Source organism: Gallus gallus, chromosome Z (assembly GCF_016699485.2).
Source record: "Gallus gallus isolate bGalGal1 chromosome Z, bGalGal1.mat.broiler.GRCg7b, whole genome shotgun sequence".
In the NCBI taxonomy this organism is placed as follows: Eukaryota; Metazoa; Chordata; class Aves; order Galliformes; family Phasianidae; genus Gallus; species Gallus gallus.
Window position 1 is genome coordinate 1,196,963 of NC_052572.1, and position 26,863 is coordinate 1,223,825.

At 44.2% G+C, this 26,863-nt stretch overlaps 1 protein-coding gene and 1 long non-coding RNA gene across 13 annotated transcripts in view; one reads left to right on the plus strand and one right to left on the minus strand.

Moving 5' to 3' along the window:
* The window catches only part of ZNF532 (zinc finger protein 532), a 40,037-nt gene extending 16,381 nt beyond the window's left edge, over nucleotides 1-23,656 (plus strand). For 11 of the 12 annotated variants that reach the window (XM_015277397.4, XM_015277398.4, XM_015277396.4 and 8 more), the window contains 7 exons: nucleotides 3,643-3,824; nucleotides 6,646-6,822; nucleotides 11,090-11,252; nucleotides 14,155-14,433; nucleotides 20,592-20,704; nucleotides 21,299-21,446; nucleotides 21,714-23,656. In XM_015277397.4, the coding sequence (XP_015132883.2) occupies nucleotides 3,643-3,824; nucleotides 6,646-6,822; nucleotides 11,090-11,252; nucleotides 14,155-14,433; nucleotides 20,592-20,704; nucleotides 21,299-21,446; nucleotides 21,714-22,208 (1,557 nt within the window). In that variant the 3' untranslated portion in view covers nucleotides 22,209-23,656. The remainder of the gene's footprint in view (nucleotides 1-3,642; nucleotides 3,825-6,645; nucleotides 6,823-11,089; nucleotides 11,253-14,154; nucleotides 14,434-20,591; nucleotides 20,705-21,298; nucleotides 21,447-21,713) is intronic. The other variant, XM_046905586.1, reaches the window with a different exon arrangement.
* LOC124417504 lies at nucleotides 14,532-26,079 on the minus strand. Its single transcript, XR_006932418.1, has 2 exons — nucleotides 14,922-26,079; nucleotides 14,532-14,835 (listed from the first exon to the last, which is right to left on the minus strand). It is a non-coding gene; the product is annotated as an uncharacterized LOC124417504 (long non-coding RNA).
* Between the last annotated feature and the right edge of the window lie 784 nt (nucleotides 26,080-26,863).

Below are 26,863 nucleotides of genomic sequence, written 5' to 3' on the forward strand. Positions count from 1 at the left end.
CATCCCCTCGTCAGCTAGCGTGTGCATCTCTGCAAGAGCAGTGTTTGCTGAAGAAAGTCTTTGTGTAGGTTTATGATAAAAATTAGTACGTCTTCGTGATACATTACTCCTCTAAAAGCTTGAAAAAGAAATGTTTTGATTGCTCTTCGTGCTTGGCACTGAGTCCTTGTTGTGAAACAGTGATTATTTTGGGGGAGGAAAACAGGAAAGCTAGATTTTTAAAGTATTTTTACTTGGGGAGGAAGGAAGATAAAAATATTTGGACTTTGCAGCTCATTGATGAGTTCTTAGTGCCCACCTACTCTTGAAATGGAAATTGCACACTGATGTGTTACATGAGCCTAAGTAGGAAGGAGCTGTTACTTCTTTTCCATCTCTCGTTGTAAAGGTAGAATGTTTAGTTTTGAATAAAAAAGATAGTAAAACATCTTTAGCAGTTAAGAAGTCTTCCCTGTAACATTACCTCTCTGCAGTCCCTCACTTCTGTTAGTAATCCTGTTAAAAGGAATGAGACCACTCAGTGATGGGTTTCATGGCTGAGCGAAGCCCTCACCAGCTTACTGAGCTACAGAGCAGCAACCCTGGTCTGATTCATGTTAATGCTCCTCTTACCTACAGCTGTAAGTGTGTTGTTCTTGTGGATGCTGTATAGCTCATTTGTCTTCATACTCACAGTTCTTGTCTATCTTTATTTTCCACCACCAGAATTTTTTCTTCTAACTCTTTTTTTTCTGAACCTTTGACTTCAGAGGCAGGCAGGTGATGGTTTTCAGAAAGTTTGTTTTATTTTGGTATGGTTTGGAATGAGAGAAATGGAATTTAATGTCACCTTAAGCCCAGAATAAAATGGTAAGCAGAAGTGAATTTCAGAATTTCACAGTAGATTCTTCTACTGTAGTCAGCTTCAATTAAAAATGTTACTGTACTTTTCAAACTATCAAACCAGTAGCCCTAACAGAAAGCATTGCTGGCATTTTGTGTTGGTCTGAATTACTGGCATGGCAGATGCATCTTGCAGGCTGCTTGTTGCAGAGTCAGGATCTGGGATACCCTCATTTAAGGGCAGAGTGTTGTATGGCTGTGAAATAGCCAGGTTTCTTTTTGTAGTGTTTTGGAAGGACTGTGAAAACCTTCTATGTAAGAAGCTTTGCTTTGCTGTTTTCTTACACAGTGTAACGTTCCAGGTTCTCCAGCATTGCACTGCTGCTCATTAATATATATATATATATATGACAAAAGGTACATTTTAGGAATGATACTGGATCTGAGTAAATGCAGCAAACACACATTAAGCCAAAGTTAGCCAGGCTTTGGCCATCTGTGAGCCTGAGCTGAAGACAGAGTTGGCGTCCCATGGCAGTTCTGTGTAGTGTCAGAAGGCAGGGGTCGGTGGCTCAGACTGTGCCAGTTCATCAGCTGAGGACAAGCCCTGGCATTTCAGTGCACATCTGTTTGTGTCTGAGCACAGCTTCAGCCCTCCTGTGTTGTGGAGTTTCTAATCAGAGTGATGACGCAAAATGGCTGCAGGTCATCCATCTCAGACAAAGCTTTATGCAAGGATATCTGCTAATTGTTTAGGCTGGTAGCAATGCTGATATCCAACCTTTCCAACCAAAGATTTTCTTTGGTTAACTTCTTCTGTTTCAAGGTTCTGCATTTTGCCATCTTTCTTTCGTCAGGACGTTTGAGAGCTGTGTTTGGTTGGAGACTGAAGTTCAGACCCGCAGTGTAGTGATCACAGAGCAGACATTAAAGGGAACCATAGGAAAGAACACATCTGGTTCAGAGTGTGTGACTTCCAGATATTTCTTGTTAACATTTCTCCCTAAAATTGATGTTTATAAAGTAATTTACAACTATTTGTATGCAGCCTCAAAAAGGCATTTAGGTGAAAAGAAAAAAAAGAAGCGAGTTTGCAGGTCCCAGTACAAAAATACTCTTGTTCTTAGAAATCAGTAGCATTGTCAGTATATAAGGCAATTAAGAAATTACTTTAGACCTCAGTATTAAACAGGGTTCTATTTGGGGGGGAAAAAAAGTTGTACAGGTGTTGTGCTTTAGTCCTTGCAGTTAGGATCTGTCCTGTTGATTAAATGAGAGCAAGTGACTCTTTTGTTGTAGCAGAGTTGCCAATACTAGTAAGATAGAACTCCATGGAACCTGTTTGTAGCACTATATGATTTCTTCTACAGCAGTAGCTTTGATTCTGCTGCTGCATGCTCTGAATCTGACCATTTTTTAATGGACCTAAAGGAGAGGGGCCCAAATTGGAAGAAGGGTGTGACTTTTGGTGAAGGCCCAGTAAGTAACTGTTATAACATGAGAAGGATTTTCTTAATTATTTGAAGATTTATTCATATCCGTAGGTTAGCAAGTCATTTCTGATAGAACTCTGGAGATCTTGTTTTGTCTACAATCTTGCAAAACGTACACCTCCATCTGCAAGACTCCAATGGATAACACTGCTAAAACATGCAGATCCCGTGTTCAGAAGTACCCGTGTCATGTAGGAGTCTTAGTTTTGCTTTTAAATCTTCCTGAGTCACCGGTGAAATTCATAATTCCCAAGTCATAAGAAATAATGATTTAAAACGCCTTACAGAGTAAGGTCTTAGGACATGAGGTTGAATTCACTGTCTGCAAAGACTTGTGCTGGTATTTCTGTTGGAGTCAGTGGAACGCTGCCCGTGATACAAGTTAAGCTCCATACAGACTGTCAGCCACTGCTTGGAGATCCAGAGGTGTATTGCTGTAAGTGGAACCCGTGGTGTTACAGGTTCTGTTCTTTGTGCCCTCCAGGGATGGAAAGCAACTGTGAGCAGGAGTGAATCCTGTTGACAGCTCGACTGCATCCTTTGTGTTTAACCTCAGGAGTGGCACAAAGCACCCAAGGAATTTCAGTGTTTCTGACTTGGCAAAGGGTCTACACGTTGTTGAAGATATTATTTCTGTGTAACAAAATGCAAGAAAAGAAGCAGTATAGGAAGTAACACCCTCACTTAGAAAGATTGCCCTTCAGAGGCTTCATAACTGTGCTAAGTGCCTGTAGTTTCAGGTGCACTGTAGTTAGATTCTATTTTACAGTGCAGATGCTGGAGTTTAGCCTGAGAAATGCATCTTGAAATTATCTACAGGTTTTCTGATAGACTGTACCCCATTTATTGATATTGAGGATATTCTCAGTAGAATTCAGTGGGAGCAGAGATCAGAGAAAATGAGGATAATGTACTTGGTGAGTTTTTAATGTGTGTTTTCTTGTGTGATTGTTGGCTTTTTTTAATTCCCATGGTTAAAACCATTAGATTTGTTTCCCAAGCTTCACTTGGGCCCTTTGCACTAGTAAAGTAACCTTGCGAGGCACCTAAATGAAATGTAAGTAAACTGCAGTACATCTATGATCAGTGATGAGTGGAAGAGCTCTGTTGTGTCAGAATCTGGCCCAGAATGCCAATTTATGTATTGTCAGTAGGGACCACCTGCAGGGTTGGTCAGTAGAGTCTGAATTTAGACCTTGCCTACTTCTTTTGGCTCACATCACAGTCGTAACGTTTAACCTTTTATTTATATTACAGTGTTTGACACGAGAAATTCTGTATAGCTGAACCCAACCTTTTGTTTCATCTATTTTGGTTTATCGTTTAGAAGACATGCAATATCTGCCAGATGCTGCTTCCTAACCAGTGCAGTTTTGCATCACACCAGAGAATTCATCAGCATAAATCTCCATACACGTGTCCTGAATGTGGAGCAATCTGCAGATCTGTCCACTTCCAGACTCATGTCACTAAGAACTGCCTGCATTATACTCGAAGAGTTGGTTTTCGGTCAGTATTATGATTACTTTTGTTGTCAATTTGTATGTAATTTATGCTTTCAAAAGTAATTTTCCATTTTCATAAGCACTGTTTGTAGAATAGAGCTTCGTGGGTTTAAGGTTGTCATGGCAACAATTCTATTAGTACTACAGTTTTTTGAGTAAATACTGCATTAGAATTCAGCTTTGTTTTGAGCATCCGCTCTTGTATGTTATTAAATCAGAATATTGGCTAATCTCATCCAGCCATAAGATGTCAGACTCAGGGCTTCACAGCTTCTAAGGTCTAGAAAATTCAGATGTATTTTCTTAATTTCAGGTTCATAACGGCCTCCTTGATTTTTTTTGTTTTTTTTTTTTTTCAGAACATTGAATTTTAGACTGTTCTTTCTGGCAGAATAATCGTTTTCTTATTTCCTCCCAGAATTTATTGTCAGGCTGCGGGCAGGCATACTGCCAGGCACCTGCCTGGTAGCATAGCTAGAACAGCTTTGTCAAGTCCTTTTTGATCTATCCGCTGTGGGAAGGGAAGATTCCTCCACTTCACACCACTTGAAGATTACGTTTCTCACCCCGACAGCCTGCTCTTCTGGTTCCTCATCGTTTCTCTTTGGTTTTCCTCCTGTTCTTTTGTTTTCCTGTCATGGCAGCTCACTGGGAGAACAGGGACCAGAGATGTTGCATGGAAGTGCTGAGTTTCATAAGGCTTGAGAGCTGTGTTATCTGGGAAGGCTCCCGGCTGGCTGGCAGGCAAGGGATGGAGCAGCCCACAGTGCTCAGGCATCACCATTCCGTCCTGTCTGACTGCAGAAAGGCAAGCTAGAATCCCACTGGGCAGGCAGCCTCTGCTCCTCATGGAACCCAGTTCCTTGGCTGGGACGGCTGGGACATCTTCCACTCGGGAGAGAAGCATTTTGCTTGCATCAGGCCAGCTGCTGCAGCAGTCAGTTCTCGGTCTGAACCCATGGCCTGACACAACTCTCAGCTCACGTTTCTTTGGATTCCTTTATTCTTCTCTCCCAAGCACAGCAGTCTTTTTTGTTACATATTTCTTTCATCTGTCTCCTCCACTCTCCTGCTCTTTTCCCTCACCTGTCTCCCTCGGCATTGTCTTGAGAGACTGCTGGCCTGCACCAGCAGCACCAGGAAACCTGTAAGTCCTTCATGGTGAATCACGACAACGTCACTGAACTTCTGAAGATTTACCATTAACGTTTCATGTCACACTACGTCAGAATCTTTTTATTTGAGGACACCAAACAAAAGATGCCCAGGCAAGGAGAAGCAGCATCCAGGAGAGCATAAGGCCTTCCTTGCTGCGCTCCTCGTGGCCAGGACCTCTCAGTGGGGAAGCACAGCCTGTCCTGCCTTTCTGAAGGACCTGTGGAGCAGCTGAACATCTCAGCCTTAAGCTGAATTGCATTGCTGAGAACAAAGGCGACCCAGCACTCCAGGAAAGGAAGGTTTGGGCCTTAGGAGCCACTTTACTATACAACAATGGATGCTGAGGACCGTTCACAGCTTTGCATCACTGGAGAATAACAGCCAGACAGTGGGGCAGGGAGGGATGAGATGGGACGCTGCAGCAGGCAGTGGGGCAGTGGAGACTCACTGCAAGGAGAGGGACTTGAAGGACAGAGCAGAGCTGACAGACTGGGAAAGCTCTTTACTTTATTAGATGCCCAGGAAGTGGAGCCCAGATGGATGCAAACTGAGCTAGTGGGATTAGGAAGGTGTATCAAGTGCTTAAAAAGGAAAGGGTGATATTTCATAACATTTAAAGGTGGGACGCTTGAAAAGAAAAGCAATTATTGAGCGCAGTTTTTTTACTATTTCCTGCTTTATGGCTGTCATCAGAACTGTTGGAAGGTTACGTGATGTTTACACAAAAATCACACTGCCGTGGTAGGTGCAAACATTATTCTTTTGGCAGGCTTCTAGGTTTAAATGGCAGAACCCTTACTGCAAAGTACGGATCAGTAAGAGATGGGTTGCTTTGGGAGGTGATGCTGTCACTGCTTATTGCAGCACATCCCTGTACATACTGGGTAGCACTTACTCCATGAGGTGCATAGACTAAAAGGGGCCGTCGTGTGTGGGAATGCTCATATGCTGATTTTAATCCCATGTTTTAATCATTTTATTTTAGAATAGATGCGGAAAGGTCACACATATTCGACATTGCAGAAGTATGTCTTTGAAAAGTACTTCCAGAATGCCAATCTGATAGCTTGTTGTGATTGCTGAGATTCGGTTTAGTTGCCCTGAGTTTAAATTTACTCTTCTTTTTTTTTTAATCCAAGTGCTGATTTAATTACCGGTTCAGAAAATCATTACGGTCATGTCTTCATTCAATCTAAACAAGGGAAATGGTGTAAATGTCTTCCTTACTGGTTTTCCACTTTGGTGGTAGCGGTGTGCCTTGCACAATCCACTGCATGTGAAAAATAAAATGCATTTTGTAAAGACTTCCCCAATTTGCAGAAGGTTTTAAGCATTCCTTTTAGAATCAACAGAACATTCCTCTGTTCACCCTTCTGTCTGTCCTGTTGTAATCCCATAAAGTGTTCTGAATTCATACCTCTTAGATCTACAACGTTAAATTTGGGAACCCTGGGTTTTTTTTTTCTCCTTTGTCGATATGCAGATCTCTGCTTATATTGATTCCCACTCTGTCGTTTATACTTTTGAATTGACAGAATAATGTAGTTTTATCTGGTTGTGGATAAATGCTTACCTCTCCCACTTGCTTGAAAACCAGTGTTGATTCCATGTCTTGCAGTACTGCTTTTTTGCTAGGCTGAACTGACTCTTCTCCACTCTTTTTGCAGCTGCGTGCATTGCAATGTTGTATACTCTGATGTGGCGGCACTCAAGTCTCACATTCAAGGTTCTCATTGTGAAGTCTTTTACAAATGCCCTATCTGTCCCATGGCATTTAAATCTGCTCCCAGCACACACTCCCATGCCTATACACAACACCCGGGTATCAAGATAGGCGAACCAAAGTAAGCAAAATTAATCTTTTACTGTACTTGCCTGCATTTTATTAACTTGTGGAATTGCATTCTGTCTTGTGCTTACAGCAGTACGTTCCGTGCAGCCAACAGTTTGTCATCCCCCGGGTAATGTGTGGTGTTCTTGTGATATTTGTATGAGTTTTTAGCTAGGAATTTGGCAAAGGTTAACTTTGCACTCGCAACAGCAGTATCGGTTCTTTGAGCGCAGCACCACAGGAAAGTAACACAGTAAAAGAGAGAAGTAGGTCAGGTGTGAGGGGGAGATTCTTTACCCAGGGGGTGGTGAGACCCCAGCACTGCCCAGAGCTGTGGGTGCCCCATCCCTGGAGGTTCTGGAGGCCGTGGATGGGCCCTGGGCAGCCTGAGCTGTGAGGCAGCTGGCCTATGGCTGGGGTGGGGCTGGGAATGGCTGTGAGGTCTTTTGCAACGCAACTTTGCTGTGATCCTTCTGTGAACTGCAGACGTAGTTCAGACGTCCTGCTAGTGTGTTGCTGATCATTGGCTTTTTAGTGTGCCTATATGCTTTTTTACTCGGAGCTAAGAAAATGTGACTCCAGGGAGAACTGCTGAGGCTCATCAGCACTTCTGTAGTGGTTTTCACAGCATCTGGCTGCAAAGTTCAGATTGTTCATTTTTTTCTATCACGCTTACAGACTGCAGTCTGGTAGGTGGATTGGGAAGGTTGGTGCCTTCGGTGCCAGCGGTGCTCAGGGGTTGGGTTGTGTGCTGGTGGGGGGGCCACCAGGCAGCAGAGCTGCAGGGTTCCTCATGGCAGGCAGTGGTGCTGGCCGGGCAGTGCTTTCCTTGGGCTGCACAGTGCTTTGTGCAAGCTGCGAGCGCTGGCTTTTAGCTCCACTACAGCTGTCATGTCTGTCAAGCCCAGGCTGATAGGTGAGAGCTGCTGGCTATGCACCTTGTCCAGAGTTGCCCTCCGGTTCAGAATACAGACATGCACAGAGCTGTACTGCGTAAGCTCTTCGTGGCACACGGGCTCTCTTTTCTACGTTAAGGCTGAACTGTTCCCGTTCTGCAGCTGCGAAGGTTGCACATCACATCAGTGAGTGCTTTACTGAAGGCAGCCAGGAGCATAATTAGGAAGTGAGAATCAGATCTCAGTTGTACAGATGCTGAATATTCAGTTGGTGGGAGCTGCAGGTGCAGCACGCCTGAAGTTCAGACTTTGTGCTGCACAGACCTCAGCCCCGTGCTTGTGGTCACAGCCTTCTGCCTTCCTCCTCTGCTAGTAGGAATGTGGTGCTGAGAGTGAATGCCCTGCCGTGTAACTCCATTCTGTTTCTCTGGGGGGCACAGAGCACACTGCGGGCACTGCAGAACCTTGTCACAAGCAGCAGGCTCAGGGATAGAAGGCAGGTGGGAGAAACAGTGCATCGTGCATTGTAATAACTAGATTTCACAGGAGTCCTTCTTACCTCTTTTCCTCCTAGCCTGTGAGAAGGAGATTTTTTTTATTTATTTGGCAAAACAGCACAAAATTTCTGCATCTGACACTAAATTAAGACAGTTGCACCAGTGGCCATCGACGCCTTTGTTTTAACTCAAGGGAATATCTTCAGTGGGACGCTCTGAAATACCAACACTTAACATAAAACTTGTTTGGGGTTCCTTTGGTTTTCATTAGAGAGCACAAAAGGACTGAGATCACCGACAGAGTGAGATATTCCCCAGGTGAAAAGTGCAGAAGGTTTTCTGACCTGTGCTCGGATCTGCTGAGCTGCCTCTCCTAACTCTGGTGAATTAAGTATTTTGAATTAGTTTCCTTTCCATGTGAAAGTGGCGTTGCCATGAAATCAGCCAGTTTTATCATGATGCTGTAGGGCTTTCGCAGTCCCTGCAGTGTCTGGAGCTCCGTGCTCCATCATCACAGGTGTCTGTAGGAGTGCAGTGTCACCTTCGCACTCAGGATGCATGTAGATTACTGCCTGACCTCAGTAAGGTCAGTCTCACCTATTGCAACCTGTGCTTTTCCTCAGGATTAACTGAAGCTATTTCTGCTGCTCACTATCAGTTGAAAAGGGAAGTTATTAAGTTAATTGGCTCCTGAGGATAGTTCTTGGCCAAGTGGCATCAAGTGCTCCTAGCACAGATTCTCACTTATCTGTAGTGTTGTGTGTTGTATTAGGAGAAATACATCCACGTGTGATGAATATGCCATTTTTTTTAAAGTCCATTTGCAATGATTCTCAAATGGTTGAAATGAGATCATTTTAATATAGAGCATTTAATGCAGAGCAACGAATGGCTCTCAGCTTTCAGCCCTGTCAGCTCTCTCCTGTAGCACACCTGAGATGCTTTTATGTGCAACCGAAGATTACATGGGGTTTTATTTTTTCAGTAGACAGAGCAGCATTCAGGTGTTTTCCATGCCTGATCTCTTATTGAATACTGGAAGAAGAACTGCTTACGAAGCCAGACGATGAATATATACCGCACCCCTGGTATGAAGTGTGTTATCTCACAAGTACTGTTCTTTAGCAAGGGAGGGTGACAAGTTGTCACACATGTCAGATGGTTCATCAGATGGACGTTCTCCTGTCTGCAGCAGCTGTGTCAGTCAGTGCTGTGTGCCTCAGGGCAGCGGTCATTCGGGGCTGTGCAGCAGCAGCTCGGGTGCCCCTGGTGTTTGCAGGCTGGTGAGCAGTCAGCTCTGACATTGTCGGTGGGGATGCAGACAGCACTGCAAGAGACAGCTCTTAAGGGACAGAAGAAAAGTGTCCGGCACCCCACAGTTAGCAAATGTGTGCAGTTGGTACCAGCCCTGTGTGTGTTCACCAGAAGATTAGCTACAGAACTGCAGTACTCCCCAGCTAGCAGTAAAAGCACTGCCTCCAGTTACCTTGAGCTGCTGTGCTGGGGTAGAGCATGCATGGATGCTCAGCAGCTGTGTACAGCAGCCAAGGGAGGGGATCCACTGCACAGTGAGTGCTTTGGCTCTTACAGGTCCAGCAGTGCCTTCTGCACAGCGCTGTGGCTGCAATAGCACTGTGCCTGGACAGGGTTCTCCTCCTGCATCCACAGCAGCTGATCTGCCGGGCAGTGATCAGCCTGCTTTCCAGGAGTGGTCTCTTGGGATCTCAGTTGAAACCGTTAGTAGGATTTGTGGGATTTATATGGACAGGAGATGTGTGAGGTGAAGCAGCATTTTAGAAATGTGTTTTTCTCCCTACCTCTTAGCATCAAGGCGCACTCCCTATTTCTGGCAAGCTCTTTAACGTCTTCCTTACAGGACTTACCCAAGCAGTCAGGATTCTGAGGAGCAGACATCAGCAGTAATGTGACAAACCGGAATACAGGTCCGGAATGATGTCTGAGGAGCATTTGTGCCCAGCACTGCAGAGCGGGTGCAGCCAGCAGTGCTGCTCTGTGCCACAGAGGGTCCATGCAGAAAGCAGTCTGATCTCTGGGACGGAGGCTGGTGTCAGGCAGGTGGGGCTGGGAAGGCTGCAGCCATCCTTGCACTCAGCTCCTGCTCCTGGCTTCCCCTTATTTTATCTGCAGTTTCTCAGATGTGCCGCTCCGGATGGCCAGTGCGTTACGTTTGTTTCTCATCTGACCATCTGTAGCAAATTTCTGTGTTACTTTTCTTTCATTCGTTTTCAAAATCAAAAGCTGATATGCCTTGAGAGAGGGAGTTGCAGTTTTGGTGGTGTCTGTGCGTTGCATTCATAGACGGGTTCTTAATGGCTTGTGATGGCAAACCAGGGAACTGTCACGCTGGGAGGTTTCAGTTTCAGAGCATTAAGGAAGTGCAGACCAGGCATTCAGGAGGCTCAGAGCCATACACGCTGGTAAAAATAAGCTTATCTTGGAGTACATTACTGGTTATGGTCATATCAGCAACTCCCTGAAAACGCATTGCTTTTGCAGTCTGAAAGAGGTATACTCTTTGTCCTTCAGTTATTGCATGACTTCAGGGGCTGAAGATGTTTTACTTGCAGAGTATCCTAAGCAGAAGTTGATGTTACGTATGTAACTGGCATATGCTGTTGTTTTCTGGCTTAATGGTATTTAATTTCTTTTTTTTTTTTTTCCCAATTTTTCTTCCTTTTCTACTGTTGCTTTATTTTGACTTTGGAGGTTGTTTTGAATTAGCTGCAATTTGCCTTTGTTCAGGCTGTGTGAAATGATTGCTTAAACGTGTCAGGTCTTGTCTCTGCTGAGAAAAAACTGAACGTTATGATTCTTATGGGTAGATCATCAACATGACTGACACTGTTTATTGTACTTCTGTTTTTAGAATAATATATAAATGCTCTATGTGTGACACTGTGTTTACTCTACAACCTTTGCTCTATCGCCACTTTGATCAGCACATTGAAAACCAGAAGGTGTCTGTTTTCAAGTGTCCAGACTGTTCTCTTCTGTATGCACAGAAACAGCTTATGATGGATCATATCAAGGTGTGTGGGCATCTCTTGTTTTATTCTTAGATACTGTTTGTCATGCAATGTATCACTGGGGAGAATACTGTTGAAAGGCTCACAATTCCATGAAGGCTGCTGGAAGAAGTGGTGGTGGTTCCAAAAGAGTAATCTGTGAGAAACGATCCCAAATGCCAAAGCCCTACGTTTTGTATAACTTTCAGCAGCTGCACCATAACCACTTACTGAGTTTTTCTATATGGGTGTTGGTTTTGATACAGCGGGAGTATCTCAGTGCGTTCAGCATGTCATCTTATCAAAATTATGATGGGGTCATTGAGGTAAGGTGGTCCAATCCTAGCAACTATTGAGCCTTATTTAGAGTACTGAAGAATTGTTCCAGTTGACAGGAGTTGAGGATGCTCAACTGGTATGTGACCAAATGAAGTCTGTGATGCTCAGAACTCGCTGGTGGGAGCCAGTGTGTTTTTTGACTAGATACAGAATGTGTGCGTGCATGCTGGCACGCTGAAATTCTACTATTTAAATAGTAAAATTTGTAGTAGTGAAAAGCAAGACATCTTTCTTGTCTACTGAAGCTATCACTTTATGTTTTAGCCTCAACTATGGTACCTTTAGCCCCCAGAAATGACTGACGTTGTGAAGAAAACAAGGTCAGAAGTCTTGGGGAGGTAGTTGTCCTTAAAGCCAGTTTAACTTAAACTTGAGTTGGAGATGGGGAAGGGCTGACCCAAGGCGTTCAGAAATACAGCGGCAGGATGTTTTCTTTGATCCCGAGCCAGTTGTGTTTACTGTAAGAATCTGCTTTGACCTATGCCAGAAAAGTACCATTACATCTGCACATACCTTCTTCTAAACCACTATATTAGAGCATGATCTGACTGTAGTTAGAGCCAGGAGCCGTTCTTATGGGCTGGGGCTGCTCAGCATCTCACTGTTAAGTTACTCTTTTACTTTGGATTTAGGTGCCTATAACTATTCTGGCTACAGTTTTCCGTGCCAGAATTTGTACTGATGAACATGTTTCATTGTAAATGATCCAGACCTTTTTGAGAACAAGTCCAGAACATTAGAACACAGGCATTCAGTGACAGTGTTACTGCTTTTGTTCAGAGTTGCTCATGCTTTCACATGCAGGAGGTGTGTATAGTAGTAGGAACAGCGGCTGAGAAGGGTAAGTTGGACTTAAGGAGGAAAGAAAAAGAAAGAAACAGGGTACAGATAAAAGCAGAAAGGAACACAAACTGGGGAAGAGTGCTGGACAGGGGCAGAGCTCAGTCCAGCTGCGTTTGGTATGGCTAGACATAAACCAGATAGGCAGAGACCATGTGCATGAAAATGGAGTGGAAAAGGACAGAAATAGGCTCTGAAGGAGGTTATTTAAAGCCACCAAAATAAATGTCTAACAGCTGGTGAGAGCAGGGAGCAGGGTCTGGGCTGGAGGGGTAGGATGCTCGGTTCTGCTGATGATATGTGCACTGACCACTGTGACTCAATGTCATGCATTAGTGCTTTTGTTGTTGTCCTCCATGGCCTCATGCAGTAGGGTACTCCAGGCAACCTCTTCCGTTATTGCACAGTTTGCCTTTGCTCTCAGCACCTGTCAGTCAGTTCAGTGCACTTGGCTTTTTAATAATGTTTCAGCTTTTTAAAGTGCAGGCTTTCTTTTCCAAGCAACTATTCAGTAGAAGACTATGTTCTGCAGGTCAGGTTGACATTTGCAGTTGAACCAGCAGGCAGTCCCAAGAGCCACAGGATTTACAAAAGAGCTCAGTACTGAAGCATTGTAGTGGGGGAGCAGATGGGTATTCTTACAGTCTCAGAATCCAGAACGTGTTAGTTGATCTTTGTTTCTGAAGTTGCCTGCGCGTTTAGGGTAGCCAGACACATCACCCAGGGTAGTTATAGTGCAGATCAGTATTTGAGATGATGAGAGTGCTGCCGTTGTAAATGGCAAGTCTGTGGGATGAGAAGGAGCCCTTGCTAAGGGGTCCGTGCTCAGCAGTACATTCACTCTAGGTTGCAGCCATCTGTCTTGGCCCAGAACCCTGCTGACTGCTTCCTGCTGCGTCCACGTTCGTGTCTGAAATGCAGGCACACAGCTGAATCCCAGGGCTTCCTCCAGGAGTTGTCTTCTTTCTAGGCTCAGGGATTACGCTGCCATGTGGCACCAGCTCCAGAAACTGGGAGAGGGGAAGTGGAAGAGTTCTTCCCATCTTACAAATTAGTAATCCAATCTTAGGTTCTAGAATTAATTGGTGGAGGGAGGGTCACTTCATGAGAGCTGCAAGGTGCTGAGCAGCTTCCTAGCTGTCCCCTCCAGCCATGCACGTCCTTGGCTTCAAGGACTGTTAGCAGCATGTAGCCATGAGCCCTCAGAACCTGAGCATGCAGTGAGACAGAGCTTAGCACAGCCGTAACGTAAAATAATAACACATCCTAGAAAACATCATTGCCTGATCTTTCCAGAGTTGCCTTTTCTTACCTTATTTACCATGCTCTAAAACAAAACTTGTAAGTAAAAGCCCTGCCTTCTTGGAAATCTCCCCTTAGACACACAGTTTGAAATGAGGATGTTAATTAACTACACTAGGTAAGTAAAGCAAGAGACTGAACATAACCAAATGCACTCCTTGAGCCCTTTTTTCTCCTTGTTCAACAGCAGCTTAACCTTCACAGTCTCACTTCTTGGTGAACTGCTCCTTAGCTGTGGCTGGCATCTGTCAGTGCTGTTGGCTGGTGTCTGCTCTGCTAGACATGACCTTCATTTAGGCATTGCTTAAGTCAGGAACGTGATCTGATAACAGTATGACAAAGAAGTAGATAAACAGTTTTGATTCGGAGCGTATTCAGCACTTTGCCATTACAGTTGTACACACCTGTGTTAATTGCTTACCTCTCTGCATTTATTTTATTGTAGTCAATGCATGGAACTTTGAAAAGTGTTGAAGGGCCACCAAACCTGGGGATAAATTTACCTCTGAGTACGAAACCCACAAATCAGAACTCAGCCAGCCACAACAAAGAGGACACAAAATCCATCAACGGAACAGAGAAGTTAGAGAAGAAATCTCCTTCTCCTCTAAAGAAAGGAGAGCCTAAAAAAGTCAGCAGTCGTGGCTGGACATGTTGGGATTGCGATAGGTTCTTCACCCAGAGAGACGTTTACATCTCCCACATGAGGAAAGAACATGGGAAGGTAAAGGAATATTTAATTACAAAAATGTGACTTAAGCCTAAAATATGAAGTTATTTTGTTGTTGTTTTGTTTTTTTTTTTAATGTTGCATTAAAAGCATTAATGCAGTTGTTGCATTAAGTTGTTGTTTCTAATGCAGTTGCAGATAATTAAGTTCCATCGTTATTCTTCTTCGTTCTTAACATGTATTTCATCTCTCTCTTTTGCTGATTATTTTTTGCCAGTTTCTGCATAGATCTTTTTGAGAAAACCCAGGCACTCTTAGTTAGTGGTGGACTTGTTCATCCATTACCAAAATTTCTTCAGGATGGAAAGAATGAAGGATATTCCAGTATTTCTTCCAAGTTATCTCCTCTGATCCAGGCTCCTACTTCTTCCTTTGTGCCTTTGCCATCGCCCCTGTCTTAGAAATCCATTAGCCGTTAAAATCAGAAAATGGAGTCTTGTTTTATTGGTTCGACCCACATTACATTTTAAAGGCATACTCACTGCAAGGTGAAGCCATTGCTCTGCTCTTACACAGCAAGGCAGCTGAGTTAACAAGGTGAAATCTTTACTGAAAGCAGCAAGATGTGAGATAACATACTCAAAGCTGACTGAAAGTGAAACATGGAAATGCTGTGTTCTCAGGTCAGCAGAAAGGCAGCTGGGTGTCCTTGCTGCATCCCAGAGCTTTTCCAATTAAATGAAAACGACTGACAGGTGGGCAGTAGAGAAACTGAACGGTTTTCCTCTGCTACTGAATGCAGGGAAGGGAGCTATGAAATTGGCTTTTAAAATATAGCTAAAAAGGAAAAGAACAGTGATAAATACAACACACAGCTGACTCAGACTCCTCCTTCCTTCTGTGCTTCACAGTTTAGAAAATTATCCTGATGGGTGTCCAGCCTCCTCTCTTCTCCATATAGGTGGAGGGAGATCGATGGAGTTAAGACATAAAACATACTAGCTCTGTATCCTTGTGAGCAGTCTCTTTCAATTAGTCTCCGTGTAAACAGTTGTCTTTTAGCAAAGGTGGCATCTTGCAAAACATCAGATGTGCTTGAAGCAGTGGTAGGTCTTACAAAAGCAAAGCAGAATTAGAAGTATGCAAAATGTGTGTTTGCATACATCCACCTGAGTCGTGGATGAGTCGTGCAGGTGGCAGGAATGCTTTGCGTGAGGTGGCTGAAGTGCACGAGCATTTACAGCAGTGAGAGCAAAGTGCTTATTGTCAGGCAAACGTGGATAACAGAGGAAACTGAATGGTCCATTCCTTCATTTCAGTCTTGGGTTGCTTTTATTGCTCTAGCAGTGGCTGTGCCTCCCTGTTACCTTGCCTGCATTAGTGCCAAAACTGTTGTGTCCGGCCAGAGCCAGGAGGCAGCAATCCAAGTCTGGGTGAGCCAAGACTGGGAACCTCAAAGGCTGAAGGTTGCATGGAAGGGGAAGATAACAGGAGCTGTTGCTTCAGTCAGGATTCAGGGCTGAAGGAAAATCAGCATGTAGGAATGAGGAGCTGGTTCCACAGAGCCTGGGAACCCACACAGGGCAGCGTCAGCCCAGTGTGATGGAGCAGCCCATGGCATCATGACCTTGATTCACAGAATTACATTTTCCTTCACCTGGTTCTCCTTTGCAGCCTGAGGGCGTGCAGGTCGGACAGACAGCTCTGTTTGGTTTCTCCTCCTGCTTTAGAAGCCCAGTTTTGCATTTCCATCTACTGAAGTCGTGGAGGAATTAGTGTGAACTGCTTCGCTTTCAGGCCCAGCAGATCTATTTGTGACGCTTCTGCTGTGAAGTGCTGGTAAAGGAACTCCATGCGATGTGCTGCTGTCCCCGCAGCGTGACAGTGAGTGGATGATCTATTTCTGATCCCCTGATACTCATACAATCACAGCTCAGTTTTCTCTTAAAATTGGTCTGTCTAGGAGCGCGTGAAATACTCATCGATCTTGTTTTTCCAATTAGCACAAATATTAACTCATCAGTGCTTATACAGGCAAGCATAAATATCTGCAGGACCAGACATGCTTAGATTTTACACCGATGCCGTTCTTAAAACCAAAGCACAGCAATGCAGACTCCCCATGACACTTGCTTTAGAATGAGCTGGAAAATCACGTCCAGTGTAACGAAACACACATCCCAGTGGCAGAAGGCACGTAAGATAAGGTTAGTGCCATATTGATGATGCTTTATGATGCTAACTTTAAATATATATCTTCCTCCCTCTCGTGTTTAATGGGAATGTGCATGTAACCTCAGGAACAGCCCTCATTATGAAATACCAGATAATTACTGCACTCAAGCACTGGCCTGGAGGGACAATTCATTGCTTATATTTGTTTACTTACATTTTTTTCCCTACTGAATGTCTCCTTGAGAAATGGGAGGCAGATGTAGATCGAAGTGAATAGATACAGCTTCCAGAGATGGGTGGTAAAGAGCAGTTGCCACTCTTCTTCCAGACCTCTTGAAACTGTCATTCATTTTGGCTTTTTAAATGATTGTATTCAAAACGTAATTTGTTACAGATGCATTTTACTTTAGAGAGACTAGAAATGAGCATAAGATGAAGGAATATGTGAAGTGGGTCTACTTAATAATGGCATTAATTCGTAGTCCACTTCTCTAAGGAATGCTAGGTAAGGATTATTTGCTCTAAAATTGCCTATGCAGAATGTGCATTAAAAACTTTAATTAAGCAATTCATGAGCTATTTACGGAACACACTGTCATGTAAGGTACTTGAAGGTAATTAGTTTCAAACTCTTAATTGCTGCTGTAGGCTCGCAGTGAAGGTATGGAGCTGTAACCCCCTTTTAGCTGATCCCAGACCAAATTATCCAGACACGGGAGAGATACAGCCACGTATGTCCTCTTTGGGCGGATTCTTGACAGTATTGGGAAGCAATGGCAGGTATACCCATTCACATTTTCTTATCCTCTTCCTGAGCTGGCTAAAGGTTAGTCAGATACTGGGAGGTTTGTAGCCACCGTGGTGTGATTCTACCTAAATGCTGTTTCTGGAAAAGAAAAGTGATTATCCCAGACAGAGGGTGGTACTGACACAGCCGTGCAGCTCCTGCCTCAAAGCTGAATCTGGTGTATCTCAGCCCGGTACACATATGCTGAGCTTCTTAGGATTTCTCCATCAGTGCCTTTCCGAGAAAGGGCAGATGTTTTCTAAGCAGGAATTGCTTTACCAGTTCCAACTGGCAGTAAAACTAATTTAACATCCTCTTGTTCCTGTAGCTAAGGACAAGATGCTGTGCAACAGCTCCTGCAGCACCTAATTACAGAATAAATGTCCCACAGGGAAAGCTGCATCATAAAGGTCATTGGTTAGGTCTCTTCATGTATCAAGGACAGGTATTTCTAAGAAGTAAATAGAACAGCACTCCAGTTCCATTGAATTCCAGTGGAAGTTGATAGCATATCTAGTCTCTTCCATTGCTTTATACTTGCATATTAGCAAGTGGCAAGGTTCATTTAAATTAACCATTCTGTTTCATGGGGTGCTGAATGGGAGCAGCCTGATGATCTGACCTGCTTTGTGCTCACATGCTAGGCAGTGTTTCAGAGCTCTACCAGCATGCATGTAAGAGCTTGAGCAGTTGCTACAGCACCACCTACTTTGTTGGTCTTGCTGTCCACCTGAAATCTGGTTTATTTCACCTGTTCTGTTTAAAATACTAAATACCTTTTTAGCCATACTCAAAATTAGTATGGCTGATTGCTGTGTTGTTGAGCTATTTATCTGTGCTGATCTCTGTAGTATTTTTAAGTGGGATGTTGTCACGCTGTAGGAAGCTGTGGCTGTTGTTCACTGTCCTAAGGGAGTTCATGAGAGAGTGGCATAATACCCATATCCTCACACATACAACATTCAGACTTTTGATTAAAAGAAAATGAAAGAAAAATATATCTTGCATATTAGCAGGGCTGCATGCCATGTGTTTGTGCATAAAAGAAATTCCAGTTGCTATCCCAGTCACAGCACTTGCTTTTCCTGCACACACCACGTGATGGTTCCCCACGTTCTCCTGCCTTTATCCTGTGGTTATTCCTTCTATCTATAGGGCTTCCTATCCCTGAGGAAGCAGCCCGTCCATCTTAAAGCACGAGAATTACTGTTATGATGTTGCCTCTCTTTCATAATATGCTTTCACATTTTGTTTTAGGCTTCTGCAAATTCATCCCAGGGCACTGCAGTCATAAGCACACTGCAAAACCTTGTTGCAAATTGTACTGATTAATGCATTAGCATTAATGAGGATGCACTGTGTGTATGTACTTCAACAATTTCAGAGAAGAACGTGTTGATTCTTTTTTTAATTGGCCTTTAAACAGGAAAAGAAAGTAATCTATGTTGAGGAGCACTGTGCCCCTAAGGGCATTATGTAAAGGACTATCCCTAGTATGATAACCGTATCTTGTTTCCTAATGGGATTCCTCCCATCTGCATCAGTGACCTTTCAGAAATCCTCTTCTTTCCTTCCCCCACGTTTCCTGTGATGTTGATCTTGATAGCGAAAGGTCTCTCATCTCCATCAGCATTTCCATGTGACTTGAGCCATGTGTTATTTAGGATTGAGAATTGTTTTTCTTATTATTAGTTTAGATTAGGCACCAGAGAGTGACTTGTATCACATGAAAATTTGCATGTGAATTGTTGCCTGTCTCCATTGTGTAGGAATCTGTCGTTTCCTCAGAAGCTGAGAACAAGCCAAGCCCTTAACATGCTTCTGCAAAGAAAATCTTTGCTGTTGAATGCTTGGGAACGTAGGGATGTATCTTGTATGGATTCTCTAGAAGAGTCAAGGAGGGTCCAATTCCAAGTGCTGATCCAAATCATTGGCTCAGTGGCTCCAACTGGAACGGCAGAATGACATTACATTATTTGCTTTTTTTCAGTTTCCCAAAGAGATACAGGAAGGAAAGTGTTATCAACGCTATGAAGGAAAGCTCTCATCTCTGCCAGGGCAGGAAAAGGCTGGGAACATGGGTTTTTTTTCTTCTAGATAACTGGACTGATCACATGAAACTGACCATTCCTGCAGTTCTACCTGGGCAGCAAGCAGAGCTCTTCCTCAGTGTAGAATGTTTGCAGTCTGGGTGCAAGTGACCAGCTTCTTCAGACCTTGTACACCCTGGTTATGGCAGGAGTGGTTGTGCAGAATGCTGAGCGTGGGGCTCTGGCCCCAGCTGGATTGTTGGATAGCAATATGAGAAAGTCTTAAATGAGATCTGTTTGGGCACTGTTTGGCTTTAATTTTCAAGATGTTTTGTTGATTTCTTTATTACTACCAGAATGGTAGAAAATTACAGATAGGAGCTTGAAAAATCTATTTAACTGTAGAAGGCAGGAGATTTGATTGGGAATATTTCAGTTTCCTTGCTGCAACTATGATAAGATGGGCCAATTTGGACTGAGCTCTAAGATTTCGATGTGCTAATAAGCTACTAAGACCTAAAGCGTAGGACTGTGTCATTTGTTCTTGGGGCTTTTATAGTTCACAGTTTTGGAGACATCATTTCTTCAGATACTAGAGCTCCAGTGGCTGTGTTCAGCTGGAATGGCATAGATGGAGACTGTTCCATACTTTTTACCTTCCTTCCTTTTCTTTCTCCTTCCACATAACAAAGAGTGATTAAAAAACACATAGAATTCCCCAAACAGGGGTTCCTCAGGTTGGCATCAGACTGTATCCCGCATTTCCTTGTGACTTCTCTGAGCCTTGTTGGCACATCAGTATTCGTGATGCTTTGCTTTGGTCCTTATCACCCCTCGTCTTGTGGGTGATGGTAACCTCTTGGTCAGCAGCTTCAGAAGTTATTAGGCAATGGGAAAGGAAAGGTGGCCTTATGGTAAAGCACATCTCTGCTCATTCTGCTTTTGCCAATCCAGAAATTGCCCCCCAATCTCCCTTGCCTCTTTGATGGAAGAGCTTCACTTCACCTGCAGCCCATGGTTTCTGTTTGCAGTCTTTGGTAGTGTGTGCTTTGAAAGAGATGTAGCTCCTGCAGTGCTGCTGTAGGAATGTTGTGTGCTTGACAAAAGTGACAGACACTGGTAAGTACGTTTCTCTCCTATTACTGAAGGTTTTGGCACACAGACTACTTCCACTCAGCTCTTTCTTTTAAAAAAATCAATGTGTTCCTCTTCTTTTAAAGCAAATGAAGAAACACCCTTGTCGGCAGTGTGACAAATCTTTCAGCTCGTCCCATAGTTTATGTCGTCACAACCGCATCAAGCACAAAGGCATTAGGAAGGTTTATACATGCTCGTAAGTACTGCTTCTGTTTTATTTTCCAGATATATAGAGTGTAAACCAGCAGCAAACGTTGTGAATTGAGTGTTTCTTCTTCATAACTTCTCCAGGCACTGAGGTTAGACTAACCCAACCTAACCTCAGCCTCATGGACTAGCTCCAAGGAGACAAAGAATTTGGAGTTGAGTGCAGAATTAAGACTCCTCTGGAGCTAGCATTCATCCCTCATGGAAAGTGATGGCTTTCTTGCTCAAATTTAGTTAGGGAGAACTTGACAAAGCGTTTCATTGAATGTACAGTTTAGTTACATTAAGAGAGGTACAAGAAACAAACTCGTGCTCCCACACTTTGTACTGCTTTGGGTATTGTCTTACGAGAGCTTTTCTCTCACTTGCTGTGAATCCAAGCTGTAGTTCTGTTTTGTAATTGTTCTCCCATTCTGAGAATACTCGTGCAGTTGATTGGAAGAGTGCTGTCTTTCAATATTATCGTTAGTAGGTTGGACTTGTCTGCGCTTACTTGCTAGCTCTGTTCACATTCTTCAGAGTAGTACATCTCTTTCTGAGCGTGACACTTGGGCCTCTGCACGCTTGCTCTGTGTTTATACAGGCATTGCCCAGACTCAAGACGTACCTTTACCAAACGGCTGATGCTGGAAAAACATATTCAGTTGATGCACGGCATTAAAGACCCTGATGTCAAAGAAATGACTGAGTCGACTAATATGGAAGAAAGGGAAGTGAAAGAAGATGCAAAGGTAATCACTTAGAAGATTCATTCAGTCTCTGAGTTTTTGTGGGGGTACATTCAGGATCTTTAAGCAGATATTTTGATCCCATAAAATTCTGCTTTTCTGCTTTTCAAAACTTGTGCAACTAAGTCCTCTCCTAGCTGTAGAGAAGCTGCAGGTTGCACAGAAGCACGGTGAGCTTATCCCAAATGCCCAGCCTTGAGCTTGCTCGGCACGCCACTGCAGTCACTGTGTATTTATGCTTACAGAAATACTGTTTACGACTTTTTTTAGGTTCCCAGTCCAAAGCGTAAATTGGAAGAACCTGTCCTGGAATTCAGGCCTCCCCGAGGTGCAATCACACAGCCACTGAAGAAGCTAAAAATCAATGTTTTTAAGGTTCACAAGTGTGCTGTCTGCGGCTTCACAACCGAAAATCTCCTCCAGTTTCACGAACACATTCCTCAGCATAAATCTGACGGCTCTTCGTACCAGTGCAGGGAGTGTGGACTCTGCTACACATCTCACGTGTCTCTCTCCAGGCACCTCTTCATCGTACACAAGCTGAAGGAGCCGCAGCCAGTCTCAAAGCAGAACGGGTCTGGGGAGGATAATCAGCAAGAGAACAAACCCAACCACGAGGACGAACCGACCGACAGCACGGTGTCAGACAGGAGATGCAAAGTGTGTGCAAAGACTTTTGAAACTGAAGCGGCCTTAAATACTCACATGAGAACACACGGCATGGCCTTCATCAAGTCAAAAAGGATGAGCTCGGCTGAAAAGTGATCGGAGCGTTGGGACATGGAAATCTCTCTCCACATTGGAATAGTAATGACGTTTTTGTTACAGAAAGTTCAAGGTATAATAGTGCTAACAGTACTGTTCAGGCTGTTGCAATATATTCTGCATAACGACGTCCCCCTCACCTCATTGTCTATACCCTCGGAACCATTGAAGCAGTATTTGAGTTGAAAAGAGTTTGTATATATTTAAACTAATAACTTTTATACTCTTTGTTACGTGTTTGTATTGGTATCTAGTGGAAATTTTTTGTTTGTTTCGTTTCGTTTTCTGGTTTGTTTGTTTGTTTTTGTAGTAAGTTTCTCTAAAACAGAGTTCTTAATGCTGGGGAAGTTTCCTGGGGTCTCTTAAACCGTTTCTTACGTGAATGCTTCTGACAGAACATTTAGCAAATGGGAACACAACCGAAGGCAGCGCCTGGAGGGAAGAAAAAGCAAGGAAGCCAAGGGGATATGCCACATCCTGCAGGACTCTGGATGATTCTGCTTGTGGCAGGAAGCTTTCAGACTTTCTCTCCAAAAACAATGTCCCTGCACATGTAAAGTGCAGTGCTGGTTGAGGTGCTGACACCAGAACAGGTGCAGACACCTCAGGGGATCACGTACTTCTGACATGCATAATTGCACAAGTATATATATATATATATATGTATATGTATCATGAAGTAATTTGTAGCCATCAGGTGCTTGTGGTCAAAGCTCCAATAGTTATAAAAGGGCTGGGCTGCTCTGGATTAAACAAGTAAGATGTAATTAGAGGCATAGGTTTATCATTATAATGATGTTTTTTTGTGTGTTTTTTGTTGGTTTTTGGTTTTTTTTTTTTTTGTTATGTAATTTATTAAACATTATAGAAGTGATTACGCAGCATTAAGTATTTTCCTTTATCTCTGGTTATCAAAAGAACAGAGCCAACCCTTGCTGCCGGGGTTGGCGTTTCCCAGCTCTGTTTGCTAATGCCAAATGTCCCGGTGCTCAGTGTTCAACCACAGCCGTCGAGGAGCAAACGCACCACACCAGCCCACGTGGGTACGACTGGCACTTCACCTCTAGCACAGACCTCACAGAGCTTCAAAGTGCATCCAACACCACTGGTGAGCTTTCACCGGGTGCAGAAAGGTACCGCGCTGTCCCTTTCGTATGTGGTTCTCTGTGAGAGTTACATTTTTTGTTTTCTTTTTGCATTTTATACCTTGTACGAATCCCTAGAAGACCTTTTTCTACTTTTTTTCTTTTCTTTTTTCTTTCTTTTTTTTTTTTTAAGAAAAAAAAGAAACAAATCTTGTACATATAGATAGCTGCATGATATACGGTAGTAATTGTTCGGTTCCTTAAAAGTCTTGCTGCTGTCAGATGTTACTATACACTACGTCCATTACGACTGTATTAAACACATTTCGTATGTAAATAAATGTGGAGCATTTTGCCCCAAAATATTTGTGAGATTCTGTTATTTATCACTAAATTTTAGCAACTTTAAAGATGGAAGTGTTTGGAAAAAATACAGACCCTTCTCAGCCGCCTCCGTAACCCTTCTGAATCACTCTGGAAGTTGTGTATCGGATACATGAATCCTGCTCTGTCTCTTCATCCTCATCCATACTGATTTGGTTCGTTGGTAAATGCTTCCTATCCCATTTCTATTACTCATACATGAGTGGTTGTGAGGTGCTCCTCCATCCCAGCATCACCCCGGCCACCACTGCCCTCCTCATTGAGTGTATACCTCCGACACTTGTTTGTTGATGTGCACTGTCAACTGTACAACAAATGAGTTATCACTATGCAGAATGGTGTTTTGTATACAGTGAACAGATAATAAAAATTAAATTTTCACAGCCATTATAAACACTTTGGTTTATTTCACCACCTCGTGGTCCCACACCTGCAGGGAATGCTGTGAGCCACAGAGTCATGGGCCCCAGGGATGCCAATGAGACGAAGTTACGCAGGGCAGTAAGAACAGAAAACAACTGCAGAACATTGGAAAATCACGGAGTCATTAAGGTTGGAAAAGACCTCTGTAAGATCACCTAGTCCAACCATCCACCTGCCACCAATATTACCACTACACCACGTCCCTAGGTGCTATGAAGTTGTTTGCCTGGCACTCGGTTGCTATTAAGAATGCTAACAGGTTAGTAGGAATACGGAAACATATGGAAAGCATAATTGTGCCCCTGAAAAAGTCCACAAACTCCTGCACAGGGAATGCCTCATGCAGCCCAAATTACCCACCTGCAGCAGCCCAGCAGGCAGAGCAGAGCTGGGCAGGCACGAGGCAGGGTGGACAGCAGATGGACTTCACGTGGGGACATTGGATGGGGCAAGGGATGGGCAAAGCAGACACAACAGAGATCAATAAAGCCATGATGATGACGAACAGGGATGCCTGCTCCCTTCATGAGAAAGAAGGGCGAAGGGTTCAGAGGTGCTTTTCCATCTCATATAAGGGACTCTGCAGCAGGACGCTCCAGATCCTGAGAGTTAGTATGAATCAAAAAGTAATTAGGGAGAGCAAATTAGCAGACTCCTCAAACACAAAGACAGCTTCTCTGCCTTCGGGAGCCCCTGTCCTCAAAGCCAGTCTGGTCACCCGGTGGTTTTGTCTTTCTGAGAGGCACAGCACAAGCGAGACCAACCTTCGCTCTGCTTTGGGCAGGCTCTGTGCAATCCTTCTGGTACAAGCTGTACCTTTTTCCTGCACACTGAGCTCCGTGGGGCTCCTTCCTCTGCTTCTCCCATGGACTGGGGGTGGCTCAGGCTGACCACAGCTGCAGACTGCTCCTGGCTTCCACCAGGCATTTGCAGATGCAGAATTCGACCTTCTGAATGCCCTGACTCTCTCAGTTCTCAACTGCTGAGTATCCACAGGGAATTTAGTGTGCCAGGGCTATTTAGTTTTAAAAGGATTTTTATATAACTATGACCTTTTCATTCTGTTGGTATTGCCCTTCTCAGTGTGCTGGCCATGCGTGCGCACACACACAGCCACCGGGCCAATAATGAGACTCAGAAAAAACCTATTTCACTGTAAAACCTTTCTCAAATATTGGGGCAGTTCAGGAGTGAACTCTTTCTGTTTGAATATCAGCTTATTGCAGAAAGATTATCTGCCTGGGCTCCCAGAAGGACGAGGGCTGGGCAACACAGCAAGAGAAAGCAGAGCACAGGGCAGCAAGAACAGCAAGTAGGTCCCTCCTTCCCCTTGAGAAGAACCGTGCTGTCTCCTCCCTGGTGACCATACTGAACTGCTTCATTAATGCTGTCTTGCCAATATTGCAGGCTACACACCGGACTGGCAGCTCAGCACCAGGCAGGGCAGTGTAGGGCCGCCCTGCAGCACTGCTCTGTTCCTCTGCTGCTAGGAAAGCAGGCACTCAGGTCTGGCTGGAAGTGGAGGGGGCACTGCTGCTCTCTGCTCCAACACCAGAGTTTATGGCTTGAAGGAAAAAGGATGTATTCAGAGCAGTAATGTGACCATCCGCAAAATAATCCAAGCATTGCATCCCTCACAGATGCGTCCCCTAACGTGATGTGGCAGAAGCCTCCATCCCGTTTTGTTTATATTCTCCAATTCTCCCATTCTGTATGCACGGGCTGTCATCAGACGGCGGAGCTGTGGCTGTGCTGCCCTGCAAGCAGTGCCCTCCGAGCACGCCTGGCACCACCGCACATCCATACGCACGGCCACGTGCAGCAATATTTCTGCTCTAAGTGACTGCTGCCTTCTCAGTTAAAATGCAGAGCAGCTCTTGATGAGTGCCATCAGGCCACAACTGGAGGAGCTGCTTTCTCAAAACACCAATCCATCATCGCATTTACATACTGTTGCTGCGAGCAGAGCGAGCAGAGCCCCTGATGTGCACAGAAGGTCTCTTCGTGCGGCTGCACACGGCCTTGCATGGTTTGCCTGGACGAGGTGCTGCCCACACATGTTCTGCCCCCGTCATGTAATGTCAAGCACTTCCAAACGCTCATAAAAGTCAAGGCAAGAGTGCTCAGTTACCATGGATCAGATCACCTCTGACCGAGGCTCCGAGGGCCACGGCAGGTATGATTTCTTCTTTTGTTTTCCTGGACAGTGCTCCAGGCTCAGCTCTTGCAGCAAAAAGCAAAGCAAACGGGTGCCATTATCAGCCTGAAATGCTGCTGATCGTCCCAGGTAAAAGCTACAACAGGGAGAAAGAAGCACGAAAGAGTTACAGCTATTCCAAGACACGATGACGGGGACAGAATCACAGAGTCACAGAATTGCTCAGGTTGGAAAAGACCTTAAAGACCACCACGTCCAACTGCAACCCGGCCATCCTACCCTAACTCTAACAACATCATATCTCTGAGCACCACATCCAAAGACAGAGAAATAGAGAGGGCCACCACATCCCCTCGCCCCAGGAACATCAGTGCACATGGTCACACAACACAGAAACATTAACCCTTACTGCTAACAACTTACTGATAACACTTTTCAGCTCAGTGCTCTCCCTGCCTCATCAAAGCACTGAAACCAATGCACATATCTCAGGCTGACCAGAGGACTGTTACTCAGTAAGGATGAAATATTTACTTTACTTTGACTTCTTGAAAACATTTTTACTGCCTCCTTATTTGCTCTTAGGGAGTTTCAAAAACTGAAAG